Raw genomic sequence first — 25,242 nt, forward strand, 5'->3', positions numbered from 1 at the left:
CAGTTTAGCATTTCCCCCCACTAATGGTTAAGGTTAATATTGGGGAAGGCTGATCTTGGGTCGGTTTAGCATTTCCCCCCACTAATGGTTAAGGTTAATATTGGAGAAGGCTGATCTTGGGTCAGTTTAGCATTTCCCCCCACTAATGGTTAAGGTTAATATTGGAGAAGGCTGATCTTGGGTCAGTTTAGCATTTCCCCCCACTAATGGTTAAGGTTAATATTGGGGAAGGCTGATCCTAGGTCAGTGCCTAGGGGAAACGTCATCACAGAGCCACATGTTTGAAGAAGACATTCATTTATTTCCAATTCAGTTGTGGTCCAGAGACTGTTCAATCATTACACAAGAAACAAGTCAGGAAGTGGGCTTTGCGTCACAATGTTGGACTCTGAGGGGGAGAAAAAAAAGAAAAAGTGGTTTTCAAAACCAAAAGAACAAAATGATGGGACTCCAGATTCCCAGGTTTTAAAATAATTGATACATGCCAGATTGTGTGAATTAAAACACTTCCTGAAACTGTCATTGCAACATTGTGTTTTTAAAATGTGTTTTTAAAATGTCCTTGTATGACAACGGCATAGAAAAATAGACAATATTCTATTATCCGTCTCTCTCGTAACATAAAATAGTTTCTTAAACCCTTTGCTTGATACATATAAACCGTCTATCAAACTAGTCTAGGATGTGTGAGCCCAGAAGACTGAAAGAACCGTGTCGTTGTACATTTTGACTTTCAGACATGTGGAAATAAAGCCAAACGCATTATGAAAATAAATGCTAGGTTCTACAGTATGTAATTCCTCCTTTGGGAAACGTTTACCTCAACAGAGATACAGAGGGTCACTTCTGTGAGGTAGTACAAGCTTAAGATTTTAAAATAGAAAATATTTCCAACGGGACTTTCCACTTAATAAAGTGTTCAAATAAACTCATCCAACTTCAAGTGAATTAAACATTGTCAAATGCCTGGAAAACCATTTCAGTTAAGAGAGGAACCTTTTGAAAACAAGTACAGTCATTCCAAAACATATGCAATTGTTTGATAGCTCTTACTACAATATCCAATTCAAACTTTCAATTATTTTATTCTTATGATAAAAACATCTTAAAAAATGGCAAAAATGTAATTTCCTTGTAATCTGAATCCACAGGTTACACCCACAGTGCTCACATTAGGAAGACTCATTTAGCTAGATCAGCAAATGGTTTAGATGATAAAATGATTGTGCCGGTTTGGGACTCATTAAGCACCTAACGGAAGAAAACACACCAACAGGGAGAAGGGCTCCCTGGACTCGTCCAATAGGAAATGCTGATTTTCACTTCCCGTTGCAAAGCGTTTAGAAACATTTTTCTATTGGGTGCCTCATTGAACAGGGCCCTGGCCTCAGAACTTGTTTGCGGTGGCTTCTGTGGAGAAGCGCTGGGCGTAGGACTCATAGATGGTATCCAGGAAGGAACTGTCGTTCTGAAAGAGAGAGAAGAGAGAATTAGAGAGAGAGAGAGAGTTGGAGAAGGATTGAGAGCTAGAGAGAGGAAGGGAGAGGGGTAGAGGAGAGAGGAAGGGAGAGGGGTAGAGGAGAGAGATGGAGAGGAGTAGAGGAGAGAGATGGAGAGGAGTAGAGGAGAGAGATGGAGAGGAGTAGAGGAGAGAGATGGAGAGGAGTAGAGGAGAGGAGTAGAGGAGAGAGATGGAGAGGAGTAGAGGAGAGAGATGGAGAGGAGTAGAGGAGAGAGATGGAGAGGAGTAGAGGAGAGGAGAGAGATGGAGAGGAGTAGAGGAGAGGAGAGAGATGGAGAGGAGTAGAGGAGAGGAAGGGAGAGGAGTAGAGGAGAGAGATGGAGAGGAGTAGAGGAGAGAGATGGAGAGGAGTAGAGGAGAGGAGTAGGAGAGAGATGGAGAGGAGTAGAGGAGAGGAGAGAGATGGAGAGGAGTAGAGGAGAGGAGTAGGAGAGAGATGGAGAGGAGTAGAGGAGAGGAGAGAGATGGAGAGGAGTAGAGGAGAGGAGTAGGAGAGAGATGGAGAGGAGTAGAGGAGAGAGATGGAGAGGAGTAGAGGAGAGAGATGGAGAGGAGTAGGAGAGAGATGGAGAGGAGTAGAGGAGAGAGATGGAGAGGAGTAGGAGAGAGATGGAGAGGAGTAGAGGAGAGAGATGGAGAGGAGTAGAGGAGAGAGATGGAGAGGAGTAGAGGAGAGGAGTAGGAGAGAGATGGAGAGGAGTAGGAGAGAGATGGAGAGGAGTAGAGGAGAGAGATGGAGAGGAGTAGGAGAGAGATGGAGAGGAGTAGAGGAGAGAGATGGAGAGGAGTAGGAGAGAGATGGAGAGGAGTAGAGGAGAGAGATGGAGAGGAGTAGAGGAGAGAGATGGAGAGGAGTAGAGGAGAGAGATGGAGAGGAGTAGAGGAGAGGAGTAGGAGAGAGATGGAGAGGAGTAGGAGAGAGATGGAGAGGAGTAGAGGAGAGGAAGGGAGAGGAGTAGAGGAGTAGAGGAGAGATGGAGAGGAGTAGAGGAGAGAGATGGAGAGGAAGGGAGAGAAGTAGACAGAGATAAGCGAGCAACTGATCAGGAGTGTGGAATACAAACAAAACATTAGTATTTGGACAGGTTGAGTGTGTGTCTGCACTCTGTGCTGGTCTGAAACATCTCTCTTTAGCAGGACAGTGTCTGTCTGCGCTGGTCTGAAACAGCTCTCTTTAGCAGGACAGTGTCTGTCTGCGCTGGTCTGAAACATCTCTCTTTAGCAGGACAGTGTCTGTCTGCGCTGGTCTGAAACAGCTCTTTTTAGCAGGACAGTGTCTGTCTGTGCTAGTCTGAAACAGCTCTCTTTAGCAGGACAGTGTGTGTCTGCGCTGGTCTGAAACAGCTCTCTTTAGCAGGACAGTGTCTGTCTGTGCTAGTCTGAAACAGCTCTCTTTAGCAGGACAGTGTCTGTCTGCGCTGGTCTGAAACAGCTCTCTTTAGCAGGACAGTGTCTGTCTGCGCTGGTCTGAAACAGCTCTCTTTAGCAGGACAGTGTCTGTCTGCGCTGGTCTGAAACAGCTCTCTTTAGCAGGACAGTGTCTGTCTGTCTGCACGTCGATGAATAACCTCAAGGTCCTTTGGCAAGACTGTCTGTCTGTACAAAGACTGAACATAAACAGCGTGTCTCTGACGGTGTCCTGAGCAGAAAGACAGTGAATATAAACATAAAGGCAGGAACCCAGGACAACCCACTCGGCTGTGAGACCAGCTGCTTCTTCAAGGACTGGAGAGTTTGACGCCTGCAGAATTGCTACTCTTGTTATGTAAATACATTGAAGAAAAATAGAAACGCAACATGGTAAGTGAACCCACTACCAACAGGGCTTCTGAATCAAGTGCACCCACTACCAACAGGGCTTCTGAATCAAGTGCACCCACTACCAACAGGGCTTCTGAATCAAGTGCACCCACTACCAACAGGGCTTCTGAATCAAGTGAACCCACTACCAACAGGGCTTCTGAATCAAGTGCACCCACTACCAACAGGGCTTCTGAATCAAGTGCACCCACTACCAACAGGGCTTCTGAATCAAGTGCACCCACTACCAACAGGGCTTCTGAATCAAGTGAACCCACTACCAACAGGGCTTCTGAATCAAGTGCACCCACTACCAACAGGGCTTCTGAATCAAGTGCACCCACTACCAACAGGGCTTCTGAATCAAGTGCACCCACTACCAACAGGGCTTCTGAATCAAGTGCACCCACTACCAACAGGGCTTCTGAATCAAGTGCACCCACTACCAACAGGGCTTCTGAATCAAGTGCACCCACTACCAACAGGGCTTCTGAATCAAGTGCACCCACTACCAACAGGGCTTCTGAATCAAGTGCACCCACTACCAACAGGGCTTCTGAATCAAGTGCACCCACTACCAACAGGGCTTCTGAATCAAGTGAACCCACTACCAACAGGGCTTCTGAATCAAGTGCACCCACTACCAACAGGGCTTCTGAATCAAGTGCACCCACTACCAACAGGGCTTCTGAATCAAGTGAACCCACTACCAACAGGGCTTCTGAATCAAGTGCACCCACTACCAACAGGGCTTCTGAATCAAGTGCACCCACTACCAACAGGGCTTCTGAATCAAGTGCACCACTACCAACTACCACTACAACAGGGCTTCTGAATCAAGTGCACCCACTACCAACAGGGCTTCTGAATCAAGTGCACCCACTACCAACAGGGCTTCTGAATCAAGTGCACCCACTACCAACAGGGCTTCTGAATCAAGTGCACCCACTACCAACAGGGCTTCTGAATCAAGTGAACCCACTACCAACAGGGCTTCTGAATCAAGTGCACCCACTACCAACAGGGCTTCTGAAACAAGTGAACCCACTACCAACAGGGCTTCTGAATCAAGTGCACCCACTACCAACAGGGCTTCTGAATCAAGTGAACCCACTACCAACAGGGCTTCTGAATCAAGTGAACCCACTACCAACAGGGCTTCTGAATCAAGTGCACCCACTACCAACAGGGCTTCTGAATCAAGTGCACCCACTACCAACAGGGCTTCTGAATCAAGTGAACCCACTACCAACAGGGCTTCTGAATCAAGTGCACCCACTACCAACAGGGCTTCTGAATCAAGTGAACCCACTACCAACAGGGCTTCTGAATCAAGTGCACCCACTACCAACAGGGCTTCTGAATCAAGTGAACCCACTACCAACAGGGCTTCTGAATCAAGTGCACCCACTACCAACAGGGCTTCTGAATCAAGTGAACCCACTACCAACAGGGCTTCTGAATCAAGTGCACCCACTACCAACAGGGCTTCTGAATCAAGTGAACCCACTACCAACAGGGCTTCTGAATCAAGTGCACCCACTACCAACAGGGCTTCTGAATCAAGTGCACCCACTACCAACAGGGCTTCTGAATCAAGTGCACCCACCGCCAACAGGGCTTCTGAATCAAGTGAACCCACTACCAACAGGGCTTCTGAATCAAGTGCACCCACCGCCAACAGGGCAAGCCTTTATCGTTGGCTTTTCTCCAGAAACGTTAGGAATAACTCGACTAGTAATGCCTTGAAGATGGACCGGTTGGTGACCACTGCCTTATATGAACTGTAACGACGTACAATCATTGAAATTGTTGCGTGATGCTACTATATTTTTGTTCAGTGTAACTTTGTTTCTGTAAAAACAGACGGGCTCTTCCTCTCTCCTACCTGTATGAGGTGCAGCAGGGTGGCCTGGAGCTGGCTCTTAGAGAGGCCCCTGGGTTGGGGGTCGTCAGGGGCCTGTGGGGCCAGGAGGGCTGAGGGAGGATGAGGGCCAGGGGGGCAGTGGGTGTCCCCAGAGGCTTTGGCCTGGGGGCGCTTGGCCTGGGAGAAGACACTGGGGGACAGGAGCAGGGTAGGTGCCACCGTGGCTGGGATACGCTGGGGGGAGATCACCTGGAGATGGAGAGGAGATGGTTAGAGACACAAACCCAGATCCCTCCCTGGAGATCACCTGGAGATGGAGAGGAGATGGTTAGAGACACAAACCCATATCCCTCCCTGGAGATCACCTGGAGATGGAGAGGAGATGGTTAGAGACACAAACCCAGATCCCTCCCTGGAGATCACCTGGAGATGGAGAGGAGATGGTTAGAGACACAAACCCAGATCCCTCCCCGGAGATCACCTGGAGATGGAGAGGAGATGGTTAGAGACACAAACCCAGATCCCTCCCCGGAGATCACCTGGAGATGGAGAGGAGATGGTTAGAGACACAAACCCAGATCCCTCCCCGGAGATCACCTGGAGATGGAGAGGAGATGGTTAGAGACACAAACCCAGATCCCTCCCCGGAGATCACCTGGAGATGGAGAGGAGATGGTTAGAGACACAAACCCAGATCCCTCCCCGGAGATCACCTGGAGATGGAGAGGAGATGGTTAGAGACACAAACCCAGATCCCTCCCTGGAGATCACCTGGAGATGGAGAGGAGATGGTTAGAGACACAAACCCAGATCCCTCCCTGGAGATCACCTGGAGATGGAGAGGAGATGGTTAGAGACACAAACCCAGATCCCTCCCTGGAGATCACCTGGAGATGGAGAGGAGATGGTTAGAGACACAAACCCAGATCCCTCCCTGGAGATCACCTGGAGATGGAGAGGAGATGGTTAGAGACACAAACCCAGATCCCTCCCTGGAGATCACCTGGAGATGGAGAGGAGATGGTTAGAGACACAAACCCAGATCCCTCCCTGGAGATCACCTGGAGATGGAGAGGAGATGGTTAGAGACACAAACCCAGATCCCTCCCTGGAGATCACCTGGAGATGGAGAGGAGATGGTTAGAGACACAAACCCAGATCCCTCCCTGGAGATCACCTGGAGATGGAGAGGAGATGGTTAGAGACACAAACCCAGATCCCTCCCTGGAGATCACCTGGAGATGGAGAGGAGATGGTTAGAGACACAAACCCAGATCCCTCCCTGTACAAAACCACTCCAGCACTTTTTTTTGAAGGTCCTTTGAGTGAGATAGGATATATTTAGTTTTTTTACCTGGAACTTCTGAGCAGTGGTGCCTGCAGAGTTGTTGTCAGCCAAACTGTCCAGAGACCTGGCTGTAGAAGCTGACTGCTGGCCGTGCTGCCCCATGGCTGGGGGGGCTGAGGGGGCTAGAGGCACAGGCTCGTGGAAGCGGGGAGCCAGGTTAGAGGAAGGCCTAGTGGGCTCCGGAACCAGACTCTGCTCCTGTTGAACCAGCTGCAGCCTCTGGAGCAGCTCATGGGGGGAGACGACACCAGTTAGCTGCCCCGGCTGGGGGTGACCTGGCTGGGGGTGGAGGTATAAGGGCTGGGGGTGCTGGAAGGGGTGGAAAGAGTGACAGGGCTGTGACTGAGGTTGAGGATGACCAGGCTGGGGTTGGTGGGGAGGTTGAGACTGGGAGGGGTGTGAGGGCAACATGGGGACCAGCATCTGGGGCGGCTTGGTGGGGCTGAAGTACAACGGCTGGGCCTGGTGAGGGGGGAGGTGGAGGTGATGGTGTTGAGAACCAGGGAAGCCCAAAGCATCCACCAGGAGAGGCTGAGGATGAGCAGACTGGAGACCAGGGATGAGAGGAGGAGGACGAGAACAACAGGGAGCGGAGGTCGTCATTGAAGAGGTGGTGGAAGTGGGCTGGTTCTGGAACAGTCTCTGGATGGGGTCTTGTCTGGCCTGGGTCCGATGGTGGTGTTGGACAGAGGGGGCTCCGTTCTCATGCAGTCTGTTCTCGGGTGACTCGGAGACGGGTTGGAGCTGCTCCATAGGACCGCCTCGCTGGAGCTGGTTCTGAGGCTGGGAGGAGGAGGCGGCATCCTTCATGAGCTTCTGGAAGGCAGGGCAGTGCTGCGGGGGGCTGCTACCTGAGATCAGACCCCCTTCCTGGGCCTGGAGATGGAGCTGGGCCTGGACTGGGTCATCGTAGGACAAGGAGCGGGCCACCGCCGGGCGGACGCCTCCAGGCTTCCCCAGGGGCTGGGACCCTGGACCTACTGACCCGGACCCAGCCATGGGAGAGACCAGCTCTGCTCTGGGCTGCTGGACACCAAACAGAGTTGCCAGAGAGAGAGGCCTGGGCTCTCCTTGACTATCCTAAGAGAGAAAAAGGGTGATGGAGAGATAGAGAGGGTGAGAGATCGGTGGTGTGAAACAGAAAGGAGAGAACATAAGGAAAACAAACAGAAACTAACTGTGAAACCAGCTCAACACTGTTAGAAATCAGCAATATGACCATTTAAAAAAAAAACACTAATTCACAGGGTGGATAAACCACATTTAAAATGTACTTATTTCCTGTGTGTTGAATAAGGTGAAAGGCTCTGTGTACCTGAACAGGCCTCTCCTGTAGCCCCTGCTGGGGAAATCTCTCCATTGGTTTGACAGGGATCGGTTTGATCAGGCTGGGGTTGGCATTAAGAACACTAGACCCTCCTATCTCTTTAGGCTCTGGCTGACCACCCTGAGAGGAGAGAGACAGACAGAGGGAGACAGACAGACAGACAGACAGACAGAGGGAGACAGACAGACAGAGACAGACAGAGACAGACAGAGACAGACAGAGACAGACAGACAGACAGAGGGAGACACAATAACAGGACATTGATGTCTGTTCATTTAACCCATTTTCATACATGGTGCATTCAGGAATACATTAGTATGCACACATTATGATACAGCAGCAGACATCTTACTTCTTCAGAAATACATGAATCACAGGCTGCAGCCTTGTTATATGCTTTAGTGCCCCCTAGTGGTAGTGGTGTGTTAGTACCTTGTCATAGTGGTAGCATGTGGTGCAGACCTTACCGTGAAGCGCTAACTTACAAGCCCTTAACCAACAATGCAGTTACAAAAATTGTTAAGAAAATATTTACTAAATAAAGATTTTTTTTTTAAAGTAACAAAATAATGAGGCTATATAGAGGGGGTACCGGGAAGGGGGATACCTACATAAGTCAGTTGTACAACTGAAATGAGTCTTCCTCATTTAACCCTCTGAATCAGAGGTGCGGAGGGGCTGCCTTAACGGACATCAGGGAACAGTGGGTTAACTGCCTTGCACAGGGGCAGAACGACAGATAGTTACCTTGTCAGCTCGGTACCGAGTAAAATGTGTGGCGGTACAGGTTAGTAATGAGGCTATATACAGGGGGGTACCGGTACCGAGTCAATGTGCGGGGGGTACAGGTTAGTAATGAGGCTATATACAGGGGGTACCGGTACAGAGTCAATGTGCGGGGGGTACAGGTTAGTAACGAGGCTATATACAGGGGGGTACCGGTACAGAGTCAATGTGCGGGGGGTACAGGTTAGTAACGAGGCTATATACAGGGGGGTACCGGTACCGAGTCAATGTGCAGGGGGTACAGGTTAGTAATGAGGCTATATACAGGGGGGTACCGGTACCGGGGTACAGGTTAGTTGAGGTAATTTGTACATGTAGGTAGGAGTAAAGTGACTATGCATAGGTAATAAACAGCAAGTAGCAGCAGTGTAAAAACAAACGGGGGGGGGGGGGGGGGGGTGAATGCAAATAGTCCGGATAGCCATTTTATCAATTGTTCAGCAGTCTTATGGCTTGGGGGATAAAGCTGTGAAGGAGCCTTTTGGACCGAGACTTGGCGCTCCGGTACCGCTTGCCGTGCGGTAGCAGAGAGAACAGTCTATGAATTGGGTGACTGGAATCTGACAATTTTATGGGCCTTCCTCTGACACCGCCTAGTATACAGGTCCTGGATGGCAGGAAGCTTGGCCCCAGTGATGCATTGGGCCGTACGCACTATCCTCTGTAGTGCCTTACGGTCAGATTTACATTTACATTTTAGTCATTTAGCAGACGCTCTTATCCAGAGCGACTTACAGTAGTGAATGCATACATTTCATAAAACATTTTTTTTTTCTCCTCTCTCTCCGTACTGGTCCCCCGTGGGAATCGAACCCACAACCCTGGCGTTGCAAACACCGTGCTCTACCAACTGAGCCACACGGGACCAGATGCCGAGCAGCTGCCATACCAGGCAGTGATGCAACCCGTCAGGATGCTCTCGATGGTGCAGCTGTAGAACTTTGAGGATCTGAGGACCCATGCCAAATCTTTTCAGTCTCCTGAGGGGGAAAAGGTTTTGTCCTGCCCTCTTCATGACTGTCTTGGTGTGTTTGGACCATAATAGATTGTTGGTGATGTGGACACCAAGGAACATGAAACTCTCGACCCGCTCCACTACAGCCCCGTCGATGTTAATGGGGGCCTGTTTGGCCCGCCTTTTCCTGTAGTCCACAATCAGCTCCTTTGTCTTGCTCACGTTGAGGGAGAGGTTGTTGTCCTGGCACCACAGTGCCAGGTCTCTGACCTCCTCCCTATAGGCTGTCTCACCGTTGTGTCGTCAGCAAACTTGATGGTGTTGGAGTCGTGCTTGGCCACGCAGTCGTAGGTGAACCGGGAAGTAGACAAAGGGATTAAGCACGCACCCCTGAGGGACCCCCGTGTTGAGGATCAGCGTGGCGGTGATGGACCTACCTTGTCATAGTGCTAAACACATACAGTGGGGACCTACCTTGTCATAGTGGTAAACACATACAGTGGGGACCTACCTTGTCATAGTGGTAAACACATACAGTGGGGACCTACCTTGTCATAGTGGTAAACACATACAGTGGGGACCTACCTTGTCATAGTGGTAAACACATACAGTGGGGACCTACCTTGTCATAGTGCTAAACACATACAGTGGGGACCTACCTTGTCATAGTGGTAAACACATACAGTGGGGACCTACCTTGTCATAGTGGTAAACACATACAGTGGGGACCTACCTTGTCATAGTGGTAAACACATACAGTGGGGACCTACCTTGTCATAGTGCTAAACACATACAGTGGGGACCTACCTTGTCATAGTGGTAAACACATACAGTGGGGACCTACCTTGTCATAGTGGTAAACACATACAGTGGGGACCTACCTTGTCATAGTGGTAAACACATACAGTGGGGACCTACCTTGTCATAGTGGTAAACACATACAGTGGGGACCTACCTTGTCATAGTGCTAAACACATACAGTGGGGACCTACCTTGTCATAGTGCTAAACACATACAGTGGGGACCTACCTTGTCATAGTGCTAAACACATACAGTGGGGACCTACCTTGTCATAGTGGTAAACACATACAGTGGGGACCTACCTTGTCATACTCATTGCGAGCTTTGGTCAGCATCTGCAGGATGTCCACTCCTTGTCCCTTCCCAGGGTCCCCTGCTGCCTCCAGGGCTCGAGGAGACACCAAGCCCCCCTGACCCGGTCCCTGTTGACCCCGCTGGGCTAGGGCCTGTTCCTGTTTCGTCAGACTGAGAGAGGAGAGGTTAGAGGTGTGTGTTGTTTGGTCTGTGTGTGTGTCAGTCAGTCGGTGTGTCGGTCTGTGCTGTTGTGAACTGGCAATGGTAGTGCACACACACACCACACACACACACACACACACACACACACACACACGCACGTTTTAGTGCAGCAGTGTAGACAGACACACCAGTGTTTTAGTGCAGCAGTGTAGACAGACACACCAGTGTTTTAGTGCAGCAGTGTAGACAGACACACCAGTGTTTTAGTGCAGCAGTGTAGACAGACACACCAGTGTTTTAGTGCAGCAGTGTAGACAGACACACCAGTGTTTTAGTGCAGCAGTGTAGACAGACAGACACCAGTGTTTTAGTGCAGCAGTGTAGACAGACACACCAGTGTTTTAGTGCAGCAGTGTAGACAGACACACCAGTGTTTTAGTGCAGCAGTGTAGACAGACACCAGTGTTTTAGTGCAGCAGTGTAGACAGACACACCAGTGTTTTAGTGCAGCAGTGTAGACAGACAGACACCAGTGTTTTAGTGCAGCAGTGTAGACAGACAGACACCAGTGTTTTAGTGCAGCAGTGTAGACAGACAGACACCAGTGTTTTAGTGCAGCAGTGTAGACAGACACCAGTGGCAAGTAGCTGTTGGTAGACAGTGAGTGATGATCGCTTGCAGGGACAGTGTCATGGGGACACAGAGAGAGAGGATGGGAGTCTGTGTGTGTGTGTGTGTGTGTGTGTGTGTGTGTGTGTGTGTGTGTGTGTGTGTGTGTGTGTGTGTGTGTGTGTGTGTGTGTGTGTGTGTGTGTGTGTGTGTGTGTGTGTGTGTGTGTGTGTGTGTTACTCACTACTTCATAAGCTCTGCGATGCGCTGGCAGTCCGCCTTATCATAGAACCAGATGCCATAGATAGCTACTAGAGAGAGAGACAGAGAGAGAGAGAGAGACAGAGAGAGAGAGCGAGACAGAGACACAGAGGCAGAGAGACAGAGGCAGAGACAGAGGCAGAGAGAGAGAGAGACAGAGAGAGACAGAGAGAGACAGAGAGAGACAGAGAGAGACAGAGAGAGACAGAGGCAGAGACAGAGAGAGACAGAGAGAGCAGAGCAGGGAGCGAGACAGCAAGAGAGAGAGAGACAGAGAGAGCAGAGCAGGGAGAGAGACAGAGAGACAGGTCACAGGTCAGTCAATGGCCATAATGGAGGGTCCAATCTAAATCCAGATAAAACAGAGTTCAGTGCAGCAGCGAGGTCAACATCAGTCCCCTCAGAGACAGAGCCACGTCTAAATACACCAGCTAGAGCCACGTCTAAATACACCAGCTAGAGCCACGTCTAAATACACCAGCTAGAGCCGCGGCTAAATACACCAGCTAGAGCCGCGGCTAAATACACCAGCTAGAGCCGCGGCTAAATACACCAGCTAGAGCCGCGGCTAAATACACCAGCTAGAGCCGCGGCTAAATACACCAGCTAGAGCCGCGGCTAAATACACCAGCTAGAGCCGCGGCTAAATACACCAGCTAGAGCCGCGGCTAAATACACCAGCTAGAGCCGCGGCTAAATACACCAGCTAGAGCCGCGGCTAAATACACCAGCTAGAGCCGCGGCTAAATACACCAGCTAGAGCCACGGCTAAATACACCAGCTAGAGCCGCGGCTAAATACAGCAGCTAGAGCCACGGCTAAATACAGCAGCTAGAGCCACGGGAGCCATTACACAGACATCACAAAACTCTGGGAGAAAGGAACCAAAACGTTACAACACGTGTTTGTGTGATCCAAAGTCTAAAATAAACTGAACCATGAATGTTGGCAACTGCTGAGCTAGGTTCACTGCTGTGTGTGTGTGTGTGTGTGTGTGTGTGTGTGTGTTTTGGCAGGTTCTCTGATGCGTTCCTTCCTGGCAGGCAGTCAGAAGAGGAATAGGGGCTCTGTCCCAATCATCTCTCTTTCCTCTCAGAGTGCACTTGTTCACTTCCATTAACTGATTTCAAAAATGAAATAACTGGTATAAGAAATATGGTGGAAACTCCCACTAGCCCATGTCTCCACCCATACAACGCTTTTAGATGAGGGAACACTTGAGGGGAAATGTGATATTATGGGACACACCCCACTGTGGAGAAGGTGCTACGTATAAACACCCCACGGTGGAGAAGGTGCTACGTTTAAACCCCCCACGGTGGAGAAGGTGCTACGTTTAAACCCCCCACGGTGGAGAAGGTGCTACGTATAAATCCTCCACGGTGGAGAAGGTGCTACGTTATAAACCCCCCATGGTGGAGAAGGTGCTACGTTATAAACACCCCACTGTGGAGAAGGTGCTACGTATAAACCCCCCACGGTGGAGAAGGTGCTACGTTTAAACCCCCCACGGTGGAGAAGGTGCTACGTATAAACCCCCCACGGTGGAGAAGGTGCTACGTATAAACCCCCCGCCGTGGAGAAGGTGCTACGTATAAACCCCCCGCCGTGGAGAAGGTGCTACAAATAAACTCCCCACGGTGGAGAAGGTGCTACGTATAAACCCCCCACGGTGGAGAAGGTGCTATGTATAAACCCCCCACGGTGGAGAAGGTACTACGTTTAAACCCCCCACGGTGGAGAAGGTGCTACGTATAAACCCCCCACGGTGGAGAAGGTGCTACGTTTAAACCCCCCACGGTGGAGAAGGTGCTACGTTATAAACCCCCCATGGTGGAGAAGGTGCTACGTTATAAACACCCCACTGTGGAGAAGGTGCTACGTATAAACCCCCCACGGTGGAGAAGGTGCTACGTTTAAACCCCCCACGGTGGAGAAGGTGCTACGTATAAACCCCCCACGGTGGAGAAGGTGCTACGTATAAACCCCCCGCCGTGGAGAAGGTGCTACGTATAAACCCCCCGCCGTGGAGAAGGTGCTACAAATAAACTCCCCACGGTGGAGAAGGTGCTACGTATAAACCCCCCCACGGTGGAGAAGGTGCTATGTATAAACCCCCCCCGGTGGAGAAGGTACTACGTATAAACCCCCCACGGTGGAGAAGGTGCTACGTATAAACCCCCCACGGTGGAGAAGGTGCTACGTTTAAACCCCCCACGGTGGAGAAGGTGCTACGTATAAACCCCCCACGGTGGAGAAGGTGCTACGTATAAACCCCCCACGGTAGAGAAGGTGCTACGTATAAACCCCCCACGGTGGAGAAGGTGCTACGTATAAACCCCCCACGGTGGAGAAGGTGCTACGTATAAATCCCCCACGGTGGAGAAGGTGCTACGTATAAACCCCCCACGGTGGAGAAGGTGCTACGTATAAACCCCCCACGGTGGAGAAGGTGCTACGTATAAACCCCCCACGGTGGAGAAGGTGCTACGTATAAATCCCCCACGGTGGAGAAGGTGCTACGTATAAACCCTTTCTCCTACTGGAAGAGCGCTCATCCAGGACGATTCCTCACATTCCCGGAACAGAAGACATACCACTAGATTCCAGGAAGGGGCGGCTGGGCTGCGTTCAGCAGGACACAGTGAGATTACCTACAGCCATTATATTAAAACGTACCATCTTTATCAGTTACGACTCATGCCAGACCACCTTAACTTCTTGGAAACTGTGACGACTTTTACCGAGTGGACTATCATGGATGAAATAAAAGATAAAATACATTTAAAAAAGTGCTGTGTTGATCTCCTCATGATGTTTAGTCGTGATTCATGACATTATTATGGATGAAGTGAAGGTTCTGGGTTCTGTCACCATGACCTCATTACCTTCTAAGTCTAATAACTAGTCAGTGTAGCCAACGTCAATATTACAGACAGATGTGTTATGAGAAAGCACAACATGTCTCTGTGGCAGTGACCCAGGGTTAGGGGCAGGCTGGGGCCGGACTCATTAGGTGCTGGGGTAGAGGGGTTATTGAAGGCTCTGCAGCAGGGAGAAGTCAGGCCACTACTCTACTCAGCCTGACTGAGACAGGAGCCCTGCTGACAGGCAGACCAGGAACACTTCTCCTGTCACCTCCATCACAGTAAGAACTCACACAGCCTCAAATAGGCCATGTAGGAAGATAACGCTCTGGCTCGCCGGACGGCCAAAAAAAGAGGACAGGGGGCGAGATAAGAAAGGAGAGAGAAAGGAGAGGAGTGAAGTGGGGCGGACAGGGCGGAGACTGAGGGCCAGCCAGTAGACTAGAGCATGCTGGCTCCTGACTGACAGAGAGACAGACTACAGTGAGAGAGTAACTGAGTCAGTGAGGACAGCGGGTAAATCACTGGGAGGTCTGAGTAGCTGGATCTTAAGGTTGGAGCTGCTACTGAGTCTGCCTGCCTGCTGCCATCCTGTCTGCCCCCTGAGCTGTGTACCCTGCACTGCCCTGCCTGCCTGCCTGCCTGCCTGCCTGCCTGGGGCTGTGGAGAGCCAAGATAAAGGTCACCGCCTGGAAAAAGGACCAGACCAAGTCTCCAAATCCTGGGAAAATTAAGAACCAGCGAGGAGAGAGATCGCTGGAGGAGAGACCACTTAGCTCAGTAGCTACAGGGGACTACTCTGGTTAGACTAGTATACTACTCTCTCTGGGAAGGACAGACATTACCCAGCCTCACACCAGACAGTCTCTCTGAGAAGACAGTACTGTTAGAGGACAGACGGGGACCGGAGGAGGAGAGACAGGGACAGGAGGAGGAGAGACAGGGACAGGAAGAGGAGAGACAGGGACAGGAGGAGGAGAGACAGGGACAGGAAGAGGAGAGACAGGGACAGGAAGAGGAGAGACAGGTCAGGGACCTCAGTATTGTAAACCAGAGAAAGGGTTCTATTGGTTCATTATTTCATCATAGAACAAAAGGGTGTGTTAAAGGAAGAGGACAGACAGGAGACTGGTATCTCAGCAGTACCAGAGGACAGACAGACAGGAGACTAGTATCTCAGCAGTACCAGAGGACAGACAGACAGGAGACTGGTATCTCAGCAGTACCAGAGGACAGACAGACAGGAGACTGGTATCTCAGCAGTACCAGAGGACAGACAGACAGGAGACTGGTATCTCAGCAGTACCAGAGGACAGACAGACAGGAGACTAGTATCTCAGCAGTACCAGAGGACAGACAGACAGGAGACTGGTATCTCAGCAGTACCAGAGGACAGACAGGAGACTGGTATCTCAGCAGTACCAGAGGACAGACAGACAGGAGACTGGTATCTCAGCAGTACCAGAGGACAGACAGGAGACTAGTATCTCAGCAGTACCAGAGGACAGACAGGAGACTGGTATCTCAGCAGTACCAGAGGACAGACAGGAGACTGGTATCTCAGCAGTACCAGAGGACAGACAGGAGACTAGTATCTCAGCAGTACCAGAGGACAGACAGGAGACTGGTATCTCAGCAGTACCAGAGGACAGACAGACAGGAGACTAGTATCTCAGCAGTACCAGAGGACAGACAGACAGGAGACTGGTATCTCAGCAGTACCAGAGGACAGACAGACAGGAGACTGGTATCTCAGCAGTACCAGAGGACAGACAGGAGACTGGTATCTCAGCAGTACCAGAGGACAGACAGACAGGAGACTAGTATCTCAGCAGTACCAGAGGACAGACAGGAGACTGGTATCTCAGCAGTACCAGAGGACAGACAGGAGACTAGTATCTCAGCAGTACCAGAGGACAGACAGACAGGAGACTAGTATCTCAGCAGTACCAGAGGACAGACAGGAGACTGGTATCTCAGCAGTACCAGAGGACAGACAGACAGGAGACTAGTATCTCAGCAGTACCAGAGGACAGACAGGAGACTGGTATCTCAGCAGTACCAGAGGACAGACAGACAGGAGACTAGTATCTCAGCAGTACCAGAGGAAACGTTGTCTAAACGTTGTCACCTAGTTGCAGCTCCACAACACTACTACTAGACTATCGTCTAGAGGGACTATGTTGGGGAGGTTGTTCCAGCGGAAAGCCAAACATGAGCGTCTTCACGAGGAGCCGGAGGTTGGGCCAGCCAAGGGGATGCTCATCACAGAGACAGAGATGGACTACACCTACGTACGACCAGGAGGTAAGGAAAGCCTCAAAGACTTGTCATATGTCTGTGTCCCAAATGACACACTATTCCTTATATAGTGGCCTGGCCCTGGTCAAACGTAGTGCACTATAAAGGGAATAGGGTGCTATTTAGAACACATAGGCTCTGGTCAAACGTAGTGCACTATAAAGGGAAACACTAGCCTATGTCAAACTACTATCCCCCATAGTAGAAAAGTTGACCTATTCTATTGTCAGCTTGTCGAAAGAAAAATATTGCCTATTCTAAACAGACTATAGGACACTATTCTAAACAGACTATAGGACACTATTCTAAACAGACTATAGGACACTATTCTAAACAGACTATAGGACACTATTCTAAACAGACTATAGGACACTATTCTAAACAGACTATAGGACACTATTCTAAACAGACTATAGGACACTATTCTAAACAGACTATAGGACACTATTCTAAACAGACTATAGGACACTATTCTAAACAGACTATAGGACAGGTGTAGGACAATAGATCCACATTCATACACCCAGCAGGCCTTGGCTACATTAAACATGTTTACATTAAAAAGCAATGATCTGATGCAACAGATCAGAACGTTTGGCTTGAAATGTTGATAAACTATTATAAGCACAGCAACGTGCCTTCCATTATGAAATGAGCAGGGAAACACTGTTGTCAGAAGGGCACTGCACATGAGAGCGGTTTCATGTGACAGAGATGAAAATACCTGTTAGAACGAAGGGAGATATTCAACAACTAGCAGGGGATGCTAATATAACCAGGATGCTGCTTTTGGCTACTGGACAATGAAAGAAAGTATATATATAAAGAATGGCCTCCACAGATGTTGGCTAGGCTACTGGAAGCCAGGTAAGACATGCCTCATATGTTATTAAACATTCAGGTCTCAGAACGATGAGGTATATGTTAAGACCACGCATCCTGTGCTGAGGAAGCCTGCCTTACGTTCACTATGCATTTTCTGTTGGAGACACTGTAGCAGCTCTTGTGATGTCTGACAGATTTGAATCTGTATGGTGTGATAAATAAGATAGATAAGGAATACTGTACACACGCCCCAATTTAATTCCACTAAATTATGCAAATTAACCTATAGACCAATAACCACAACCAGTCAAATGTATTTCCATCAATGAACAGACTAAAAGCATTATTTTACAATGGGATGTTTTCTTCTCCTCCAGGACAAGTGGCCTAAAGAATTTAGTTTATTTATTTAAATATATATATATTTAATTTATTTCGTCCAAAAACCAGCTATTACCGGCTTGCTGTCAATGTCACAATGGCGTCCCAGTTGAGACAACATTGTAAATTGGCCTGGCTGGCACTGCCACCAGCTAACGACCCCATAACCAAATATTTGTTCAGTGATAAGATTCTGTGACCTCTCGTGGAAGGTCATGTTGAGGGACGTGTGGTGTTCTAAACATCACATATAAATAACTCAGTTAGATATATTTTTTCCTCACGGACAGTTTTGTTTGTGTGTAAATGTCTAATAATTAGAACGAGCACTCCAGCAATATCTTAAACAAAGCATTCCACCTGCCTGTCACTGAGAATGATGTGTACATCAGTGTGTGTGTGTGTGTGTGTGTGTGTGTGTGTGTGTGTGTGTGTGTGTGTGTGTGTAGCGTGTCCCACTTATAATGACAGGTTGGTGTGTATCTAACGTAGTCGGCTGGTTGGCTGGCTCTCTGCTGTTGGCAGGACACTTGCTGTAGAAAACCGGCACAGAGGCACTCAAACCCGGGACCACTGCCACAAAAATACCTCTGAACCATATATGGACCTGTGGGGCCACAGCCACTAGACTAGAGACGGCTCCAGGCTCCTCTCCTCAGGGTATGTGTGTGTCTGCAGCACTGAGTCTCTTTCTCAGCCTGCAACAGACCTGGGTTCAAATTCTATTCGAAGTTATTTCAACCACTTTATGTGGGCTTCATTGAGCTTGTCTGGCTTAACAGACTAATTGAATAGTCCCCAAACTACAAATCCCATCCATCAGGCACTCCAGCCGGGATAGGGGACACGTTCAAAGTTTGTGTTGAAAGATTTCAAATAGTGCCTGAACCCAGGTCTGATATGCACTCCGCAAATAGTTCTCATTTAAATGAAGTTCTCCATGATGGGCCAGGATTCCTGGACTACACCACATGGTAGAAAGTTAGCTGCATCTTCAATCTGTTTAAACTACGCTGAACACTCCAGTAGTATTGACCATGATTCACATCCAATCTCTTTTTACAAATGTAACATCTGCTCTAATCAAATGTAAATCTCCTGAGACGTGTAGCCTAGCAGGACTGAAATAAATATCATCTGGAATGCAAACATCAACATCTACAGGCCTACACCTCCGGCACATAGTTCCTGTGGTGATGTAAACACACCTCCGGGACATAGTTCCTGTGGTGATGTAAACACACCTCCGGCACATAGTTCCTGTGGTGATGTAAACACACCTCCGGCACATAGTTCCTGTGGTGATGTAAACACACCTCCGGGACATAGTTCCTGTGGTGATGTAAACACACCTCCGGGACATAGTTCCTGTGGTGATGTAAACACACCTCCGGCACATAGTCCAGGTTCTAAGTAGGGAGGGTTATTAGCCCAGGTACTATGTAGGCAGGCTGAATAGTGCAGGGGTCTTACAGCGAGCCCAGGTTCTGAGTAGGGAGGGTTAATAGCCCTGGTACTATGTAGGTAGGCTGAATAGTGCAGGGGACTTACAGCGAGCATTCCTGTAGAGTAGGAACGGATCCTGCAGTTGGAAGTCCAGGTCTTTAGTGATGGGTTCAGTCAGGTTCTCCATACTCAGCCTGTTCATTATGGTGAAGCCATGTCTGGGAGATGCTAGCCTGAGGACAAACAGGAGGGCATGAATAGAAAGAGTTAACCTGTACAGGATCGGTCCATAAACCGGGACGGTTGTTGCTCAATTTGCGATAATTTGACTAGACTTTCCGGGACATAGACATGTCTTATATGGGCAGAAAGCTTAAATTCTTGTTAATCTTACTGCAGTGTCCAATTTACAGTAGCTATTACAGAAGAAAAATACCTGCTATTGTTAGAGCATAGTGCACAACAACAAAACACTTATCACAGCAACTGGTTTGATACATTCACCTATCAAGGTAAATAATGTACTAATGTATTCAGTAATCTGCTCTGATTTGTCATCCTGAGGATCCCAGAGATAAAATGTAGTGTAGTTTGAAAAAATACATTTGTATATTAAAATGTAGGAACTGGCTCTACAGTTTTATCCCACTGCTGTCTCTGGCTCCACATTTTTTATTACCATAGCATTTTTGTATGTTCTCTATAGTTATGTACTTGAAAAAGTATAAATTGACCAATTCGGCACATTTGGGCAAACTCCTGGCTGACTTGATGCAAAATGTTGTGTTGTGAGGTAGTTCTTCACTGGATCAGTCTAAATTACACCTGGCTCCTATGTTAATGTCTGGCCTTTCTCTCGCATTTCAAAGATGGAACAAAAAAATGTAATAGAAAACGCATGTTTTTTTGTTTCTTTTACCAGATCTAATGTGTTATATTCTCCTACATTCATTCCACATTTCCACAAACTTCAAAGTGTTTCATTTCAAATGGTATCAAGAATATTCATATCCTTGTTTCAGGTCCTGAGCTACAGGCAGTTAGATTTGGGTGCTGAGCTACAGGCAGTTAGATTTGGGTGCTGAGCTACAGGCAGTTAGATTTGGGTGCTGAGCTACAGGCAGCTAGATTTGGGTGCTGAGCTACAGGCAGTTAGATTTGGGTGCTGAGCTACAGGCAGTTAGATTTGGGTGCTGAGCTACAGGCAGCTAGATTTGGGTGCTGAGCTACAGGCAGCTAGATTTGGGTGCTGAGCTACAGGCAGTTAGATTTGGGTGCTGAGCTACAGGCAGTTAGATTTGGGTGCTGAGCTACAGGCAGTTAGATTTGGGTGCTGAGCTACAGGCAGTTAGATTTGGGTCATTTTGGGTGAAAATTTTAAAAAGGGGTCCGATCCTTAATTAATGGACTTTACATTACACAGGCATTATACCAGAGTTAATAGCAGAGTACACAGGCATTATACCAGAGTTAATAGCAGAGTACACAGGCATTATACCAGAGTTAATAGCAGAGTACACAGGCATTATACCAGAGTTAATAGCAGAGTACACAGGCATTATACCAGAGTTAATAGCAGAGTACACAGGCATTATACCAGAGTTAATAGCAGAGTACACAGGCATTATACCAGAGTTAATAGCAGAGTACACAGGCATTTTACCAGAGTTAATAGCAGAGTACACAGGCATTATACCAGAGTTAATAGCAGAGTACACAGGAGGACATCGGTAAAAACAGGAGGGAGGTACTTTACATTACAAGTTGAATAACCAGTGTAAGGTGCTAACAGACTGGAAACTAACTGGTGAGCACATGCATCTGAGTTTGTGTATTTTCTTAGGAGAACAAGAATGACAGTGGTAATGTATGTTCAAGTAGGCCTACAAGGAAACAGAAAGGTGTTACGTGTTCAAGTAGTCCTACAAGGAGACAGAAAGGTGTTATGTGTTCAAGTAGTCCTACAAGGAGACAGAAAGGTGTTATGTGTTCAAGTAGTCCTACAAGGAGACAGAAAGGTGTTATGTGTTCAAGTAGTCCTACAAGGAGACAGAAAGGTGTTACGTGTTCTAGTAGTCCTACAAGGAAACAGAAAGGTGTTATGTGTTCAAGTAGTCCTACAAGGAGACAGAAAGGTGTTATGTGTTCTAGTAGTCCTACAAGGAGACAGAAAGGTGTTACGTGTTCAAGTAGTCCTACAAGGAAACAGAAAGGTGTTACATGTTCAAGTAGTCCTACAAGGAGACAGAAAGGTGTTACATGTTCAAGTAGTCCTACAAGGAGACAGAAGGTGCTACATGTTTACGACCTATTTCCTGGGTGGGATAGGGTGTGTGGAAGTAGTCATGGCTCTTCAAGGCTACAGGCCATAATAGTCTGCTCAGTGATAACCAATCTGTTCAGAGGGAGGGGGGCTGACGTAGCTAACCCACTAAGCCCATTATATTTAACCTGATGGAGGCAGGCTTCTCAGCTCACAGCTGAAGTACACACAGAGACCGGTCCCAAATGGCACCCTATTCCCTATATAGTGCACTACACTTTTGACTATGGGCCCTGGTCAAACGTGACACACCATAAAGGGAATAGGGTGCCACTTGGGATTCACCCCCACCAAGATTCAAAGCTCACTGGGAAGTACATAGAAAAAGTAATTAGCTAGCATCGTAAAAAAGACCCATCATACCTTGTGTAAACAAACAGGGTCCCCTCCACGTCAGTCTTCTCCTGCAAAACAACATACAGTAACTGATTAGGGTTGAGTTAATTAAAAGAGACATTGATTTGCTTGAACAGAGTCTTCATCGATCTCTCCATTCACAGCAAAATGTTACGTAGGCTGTGGGATATGAGGGTTATGAAGAAAACTTCTACCGGTGCCATGGTTTCTGAGTCACTGGTTATTTGGACCAATCATGATTTTGGGGTGCACCTACACCTGCATATTTCCTGTATTTATTTTTGAAAGGGGAGGGGTTCACCACCCCCACCCTCAGAACCAGGTGGGCAATTCCACGATAACAGAATGATTCCGAGAGACAGATTTTTCACTTTAAAATGTATGCCAAACAAAAAAACAATGACTTCAAAGTTAAACCACACAACTCTAGACACAAGCACACAAAAAACACATTTACTTAGAGGAACAGATGCAAAGTTGGGTAACAGAATGATTGTACAAATAGCACAAACCATCATTCTGTTAATGTCACCAAACGCTGTACCTCGCATCAAGTAAATGTGTTTTTGTAAAATATTCTTTAAAATCATCCTTATGCATAGAGTTGTATGGTTTAACGTTGCAATCATTAGTTTGTTTGGTGCACAATTTTGAAGTGATAAAAATCAGAGTATCAGCATCATTGTGTTACCTTGGAATTGATCAAATCCAGAAGCAAGTATTCACACCAGATCTGGTTCTGGGTGACTGATATTCATTCACCTAGTTAGCTACTATGTCAACATTCAGTCTGAAAACTGTCAGCTGTTTACAAACCCAGCAGCAATGTGATGAATACTCTTGTCCACCACATCTAACAATAATAACTAGCTGGAGGGCAATGGGTACTGTGTGCCCCGGTATGTGTGCGTTCCAGCTGTTGACGATGAGTATGACGCGTCTCCATAGGAACCTCTGACTACATTTTGGATCAAGCATAAATTGGCTTTAACATGCACAATAACGTGCCGAATCTGTGATTTAGCTCTTTATTGTAGAGTAAGCATTAGAATAAGTTGCCTCAATATTTGCAACCATAGGTGGAAATATCTCTCTAGGAGCTGATCCATGGTCAGTATTGTGAAATAATTATAATGTGAAGGAAATGATTGAATGGAGAAAGCTGAGCTCCCTTTCCATCCTATCAGTATAGACACATGCTCAAACATGCACTTAAAGACTGTTTATGTTTGATCTGGGTAATGTGGTCGGAGGCTTCCAATGGAGGGTGTGATGCAATCGTGGAGCCTCCAGACAAATCAAGCCCCATACCACATGCTGTGCGCCTCTCAAATGTTGTAACAATGTGGAGGGCTGCATACATCTCAACATGGACATGATTGGTTGATGTAGGTTGGTGCGGGAGGTCCTGTATAAAACACAAACTCACTTGACACCAGCTCTGCTAAGCGCAACATTTATGTTTGCTTTGACTTCTGCAGAGGCCGCATAACAGTAACTGCTGTATGGCCACTGCAGACCGACCATGCAGTCTTTCAGCGACCTCCTCTGTATGGTGTTTCAGGAAAGATGCATCTTGAAAACACTTAATTCCATCGCTATCGGCCGTAAGAGGAGTACATTAAGATAGCTGCTCTGCGAAACTCTAGAATTTGTGTCACAAACCGATTTTGAGAAAACGCTTACTGAGCTGTCTAATGTGAGATTGAATCGGAGCTTCGTGGGCGATATACCGCCTTCAAAACAACTGGGAACTCGGAAAAGAAAACATTTTCCAACTGGGAAAAATCGATTTGAACGGTCATCCAACTCCGGAACTCCGGCCTAAAAATCACTGACTTCATGATTTGACCTTGTATTTTCCAGAGTTCCCAGTTTGAAACGCGGCATTAGGCGACAACTCGAATGCAGATATTGGGGCTGGCATTATTGCCGAGTTAACGTGCCAGTCGGAATTAGATCATGTCCGACTCGTTAATAGGTTAGTTATACACGTGTAGCGTCCAACCAGTTAGCAAGTCGGACATTTGAGTTTCCTCGTTCCGACTAGGACGTGAAAGCGATATAGGTGATGTTAGCTAACTAGCTTCTTGGAATACTAGCTATGGCTAGCCACATCTCCCAAAACCACGTGAATTCAACCTGGCAAACTAGTTCATAACGTGGCATCCATATCAGTCCGCTAAGATGTTACTTAACGTTAGATAACATGCAACTTTGTTGAAAAGAGAAGGGAGCGCGAACAGAGCAGCGCTAGCAGCCCTTAACTCACCCATTCATTTGATCGGTTGTTGAAAGTATACAACGCCACTTGACTCGCCACATCTACAATGTTGTTGATGTAAGGATCTTGTCTTTGCAGGGCTGCGAGACTAATGTCCAAACCTTTAGCAGTGAGACAGGTGTTTCCACCCGATGAGCTTGCCGTCATTGTTCTCCTTGAGCTAGCTAGCTAGTGATGCTAACTGGCACGTTATCGCGGTGAAGGAATTTGTGACGGTTCCAAAGTAAAACGCAGACTATTGAAACTATCCCTGTCACAATACACTGTTATGAATTAAAATATTTAAAATAAATAATTTAAGAGAACATATAAGTGAATTGTAACTGTTCGGTACACTATCAACAGCTCACTTGACAGCAGCCATGTTTCGTCGAACAGATTGTAAACAGTTAGGCATGATGAGTTGAGCGTGGATGGCAATAAGGAACGTTAATCAATCTCGAAAAATAGATTGCCCGCTTCATCAGGCCGAAGCAGAAGGTGATGAAGGATGTTTATTGGCCAGGCATGTTACACCAAAATTACTTTTGAATTTGACAATGACTTCTTGTTAGAATCCATCGTTGAATCCATTGAATTCCATTTTGTTCTGAAATGTTATTGAAGGCTTACTTCAACGTCACTTTTATATCGGTCTGATAATTAAAATTCGTTATTTTGTTAATTAATTAGTCCAGTTAATACGTTGTTAAAGCAGATACTTACAATTTTTGCGCATATCACAGG

At 47.7% G+C, this 25,242-nt stretch overlaps 1 protein-coding gene across 2 annotated transcripts; it reads right to left on the reverse strand.

Moving 5' to 3' along the window:
- Positions 1-280: 280 nt before the first annotated feature.
- Positions 281-24,903, reverse strand: LOC115190050 (mRNA-decapping enzyme 1B-like). Of its 2 annotated transcripts, none has more exons than XM_029748540.1 (9): positions 24,505-24,903; positions 22,239-22,279; positions 19,658-19,785; positions 11,716-11,779; positions 10,709-10,871; positions 7,853-7,984; positions 6,544-7,617; positions 5,211-5,438; positions 281-1,468 (listed from the first exon to the last, which is right to left on the reverse strand). In XM_029748540.1, the coding sequence occupies exons 1-9, from the start codon at positions 24,661-24,663 to the stop codon at positions 1,388-1,390; spliced, it is 2,070 nt and encodes a 689-aa protein (XP_029604400.1). In that variant the 5' UTR covers positions 24,664-24,903; the 3' UTR covers positions 281-1,387. The 2 variants fall into 2 exon arrangements, with proteins under 2 accessions (XP_029604400.1, XP_029604399.1); XM_029748539.1 differs by having other exon boundaries at positions 11,716-11,782.
- Between the last annotated feature and the right edge of the window lie 339 nt (positions 24,904-25,242).

Source organism: Salmo trutta, unplaced genomic scaffold (genome assembly GCF_901001165.1).
Source record: "Salmo trutta unplaced genomic scaffold, fSalTru1.1, whole genome shotgun sequence".
NCBI classification, from domain to species: Eukaryota; Metazoa; Chordata; class Actinopteri; order Salmoniformes; family Salmonidae; genus Salmo; species Salmo trutta.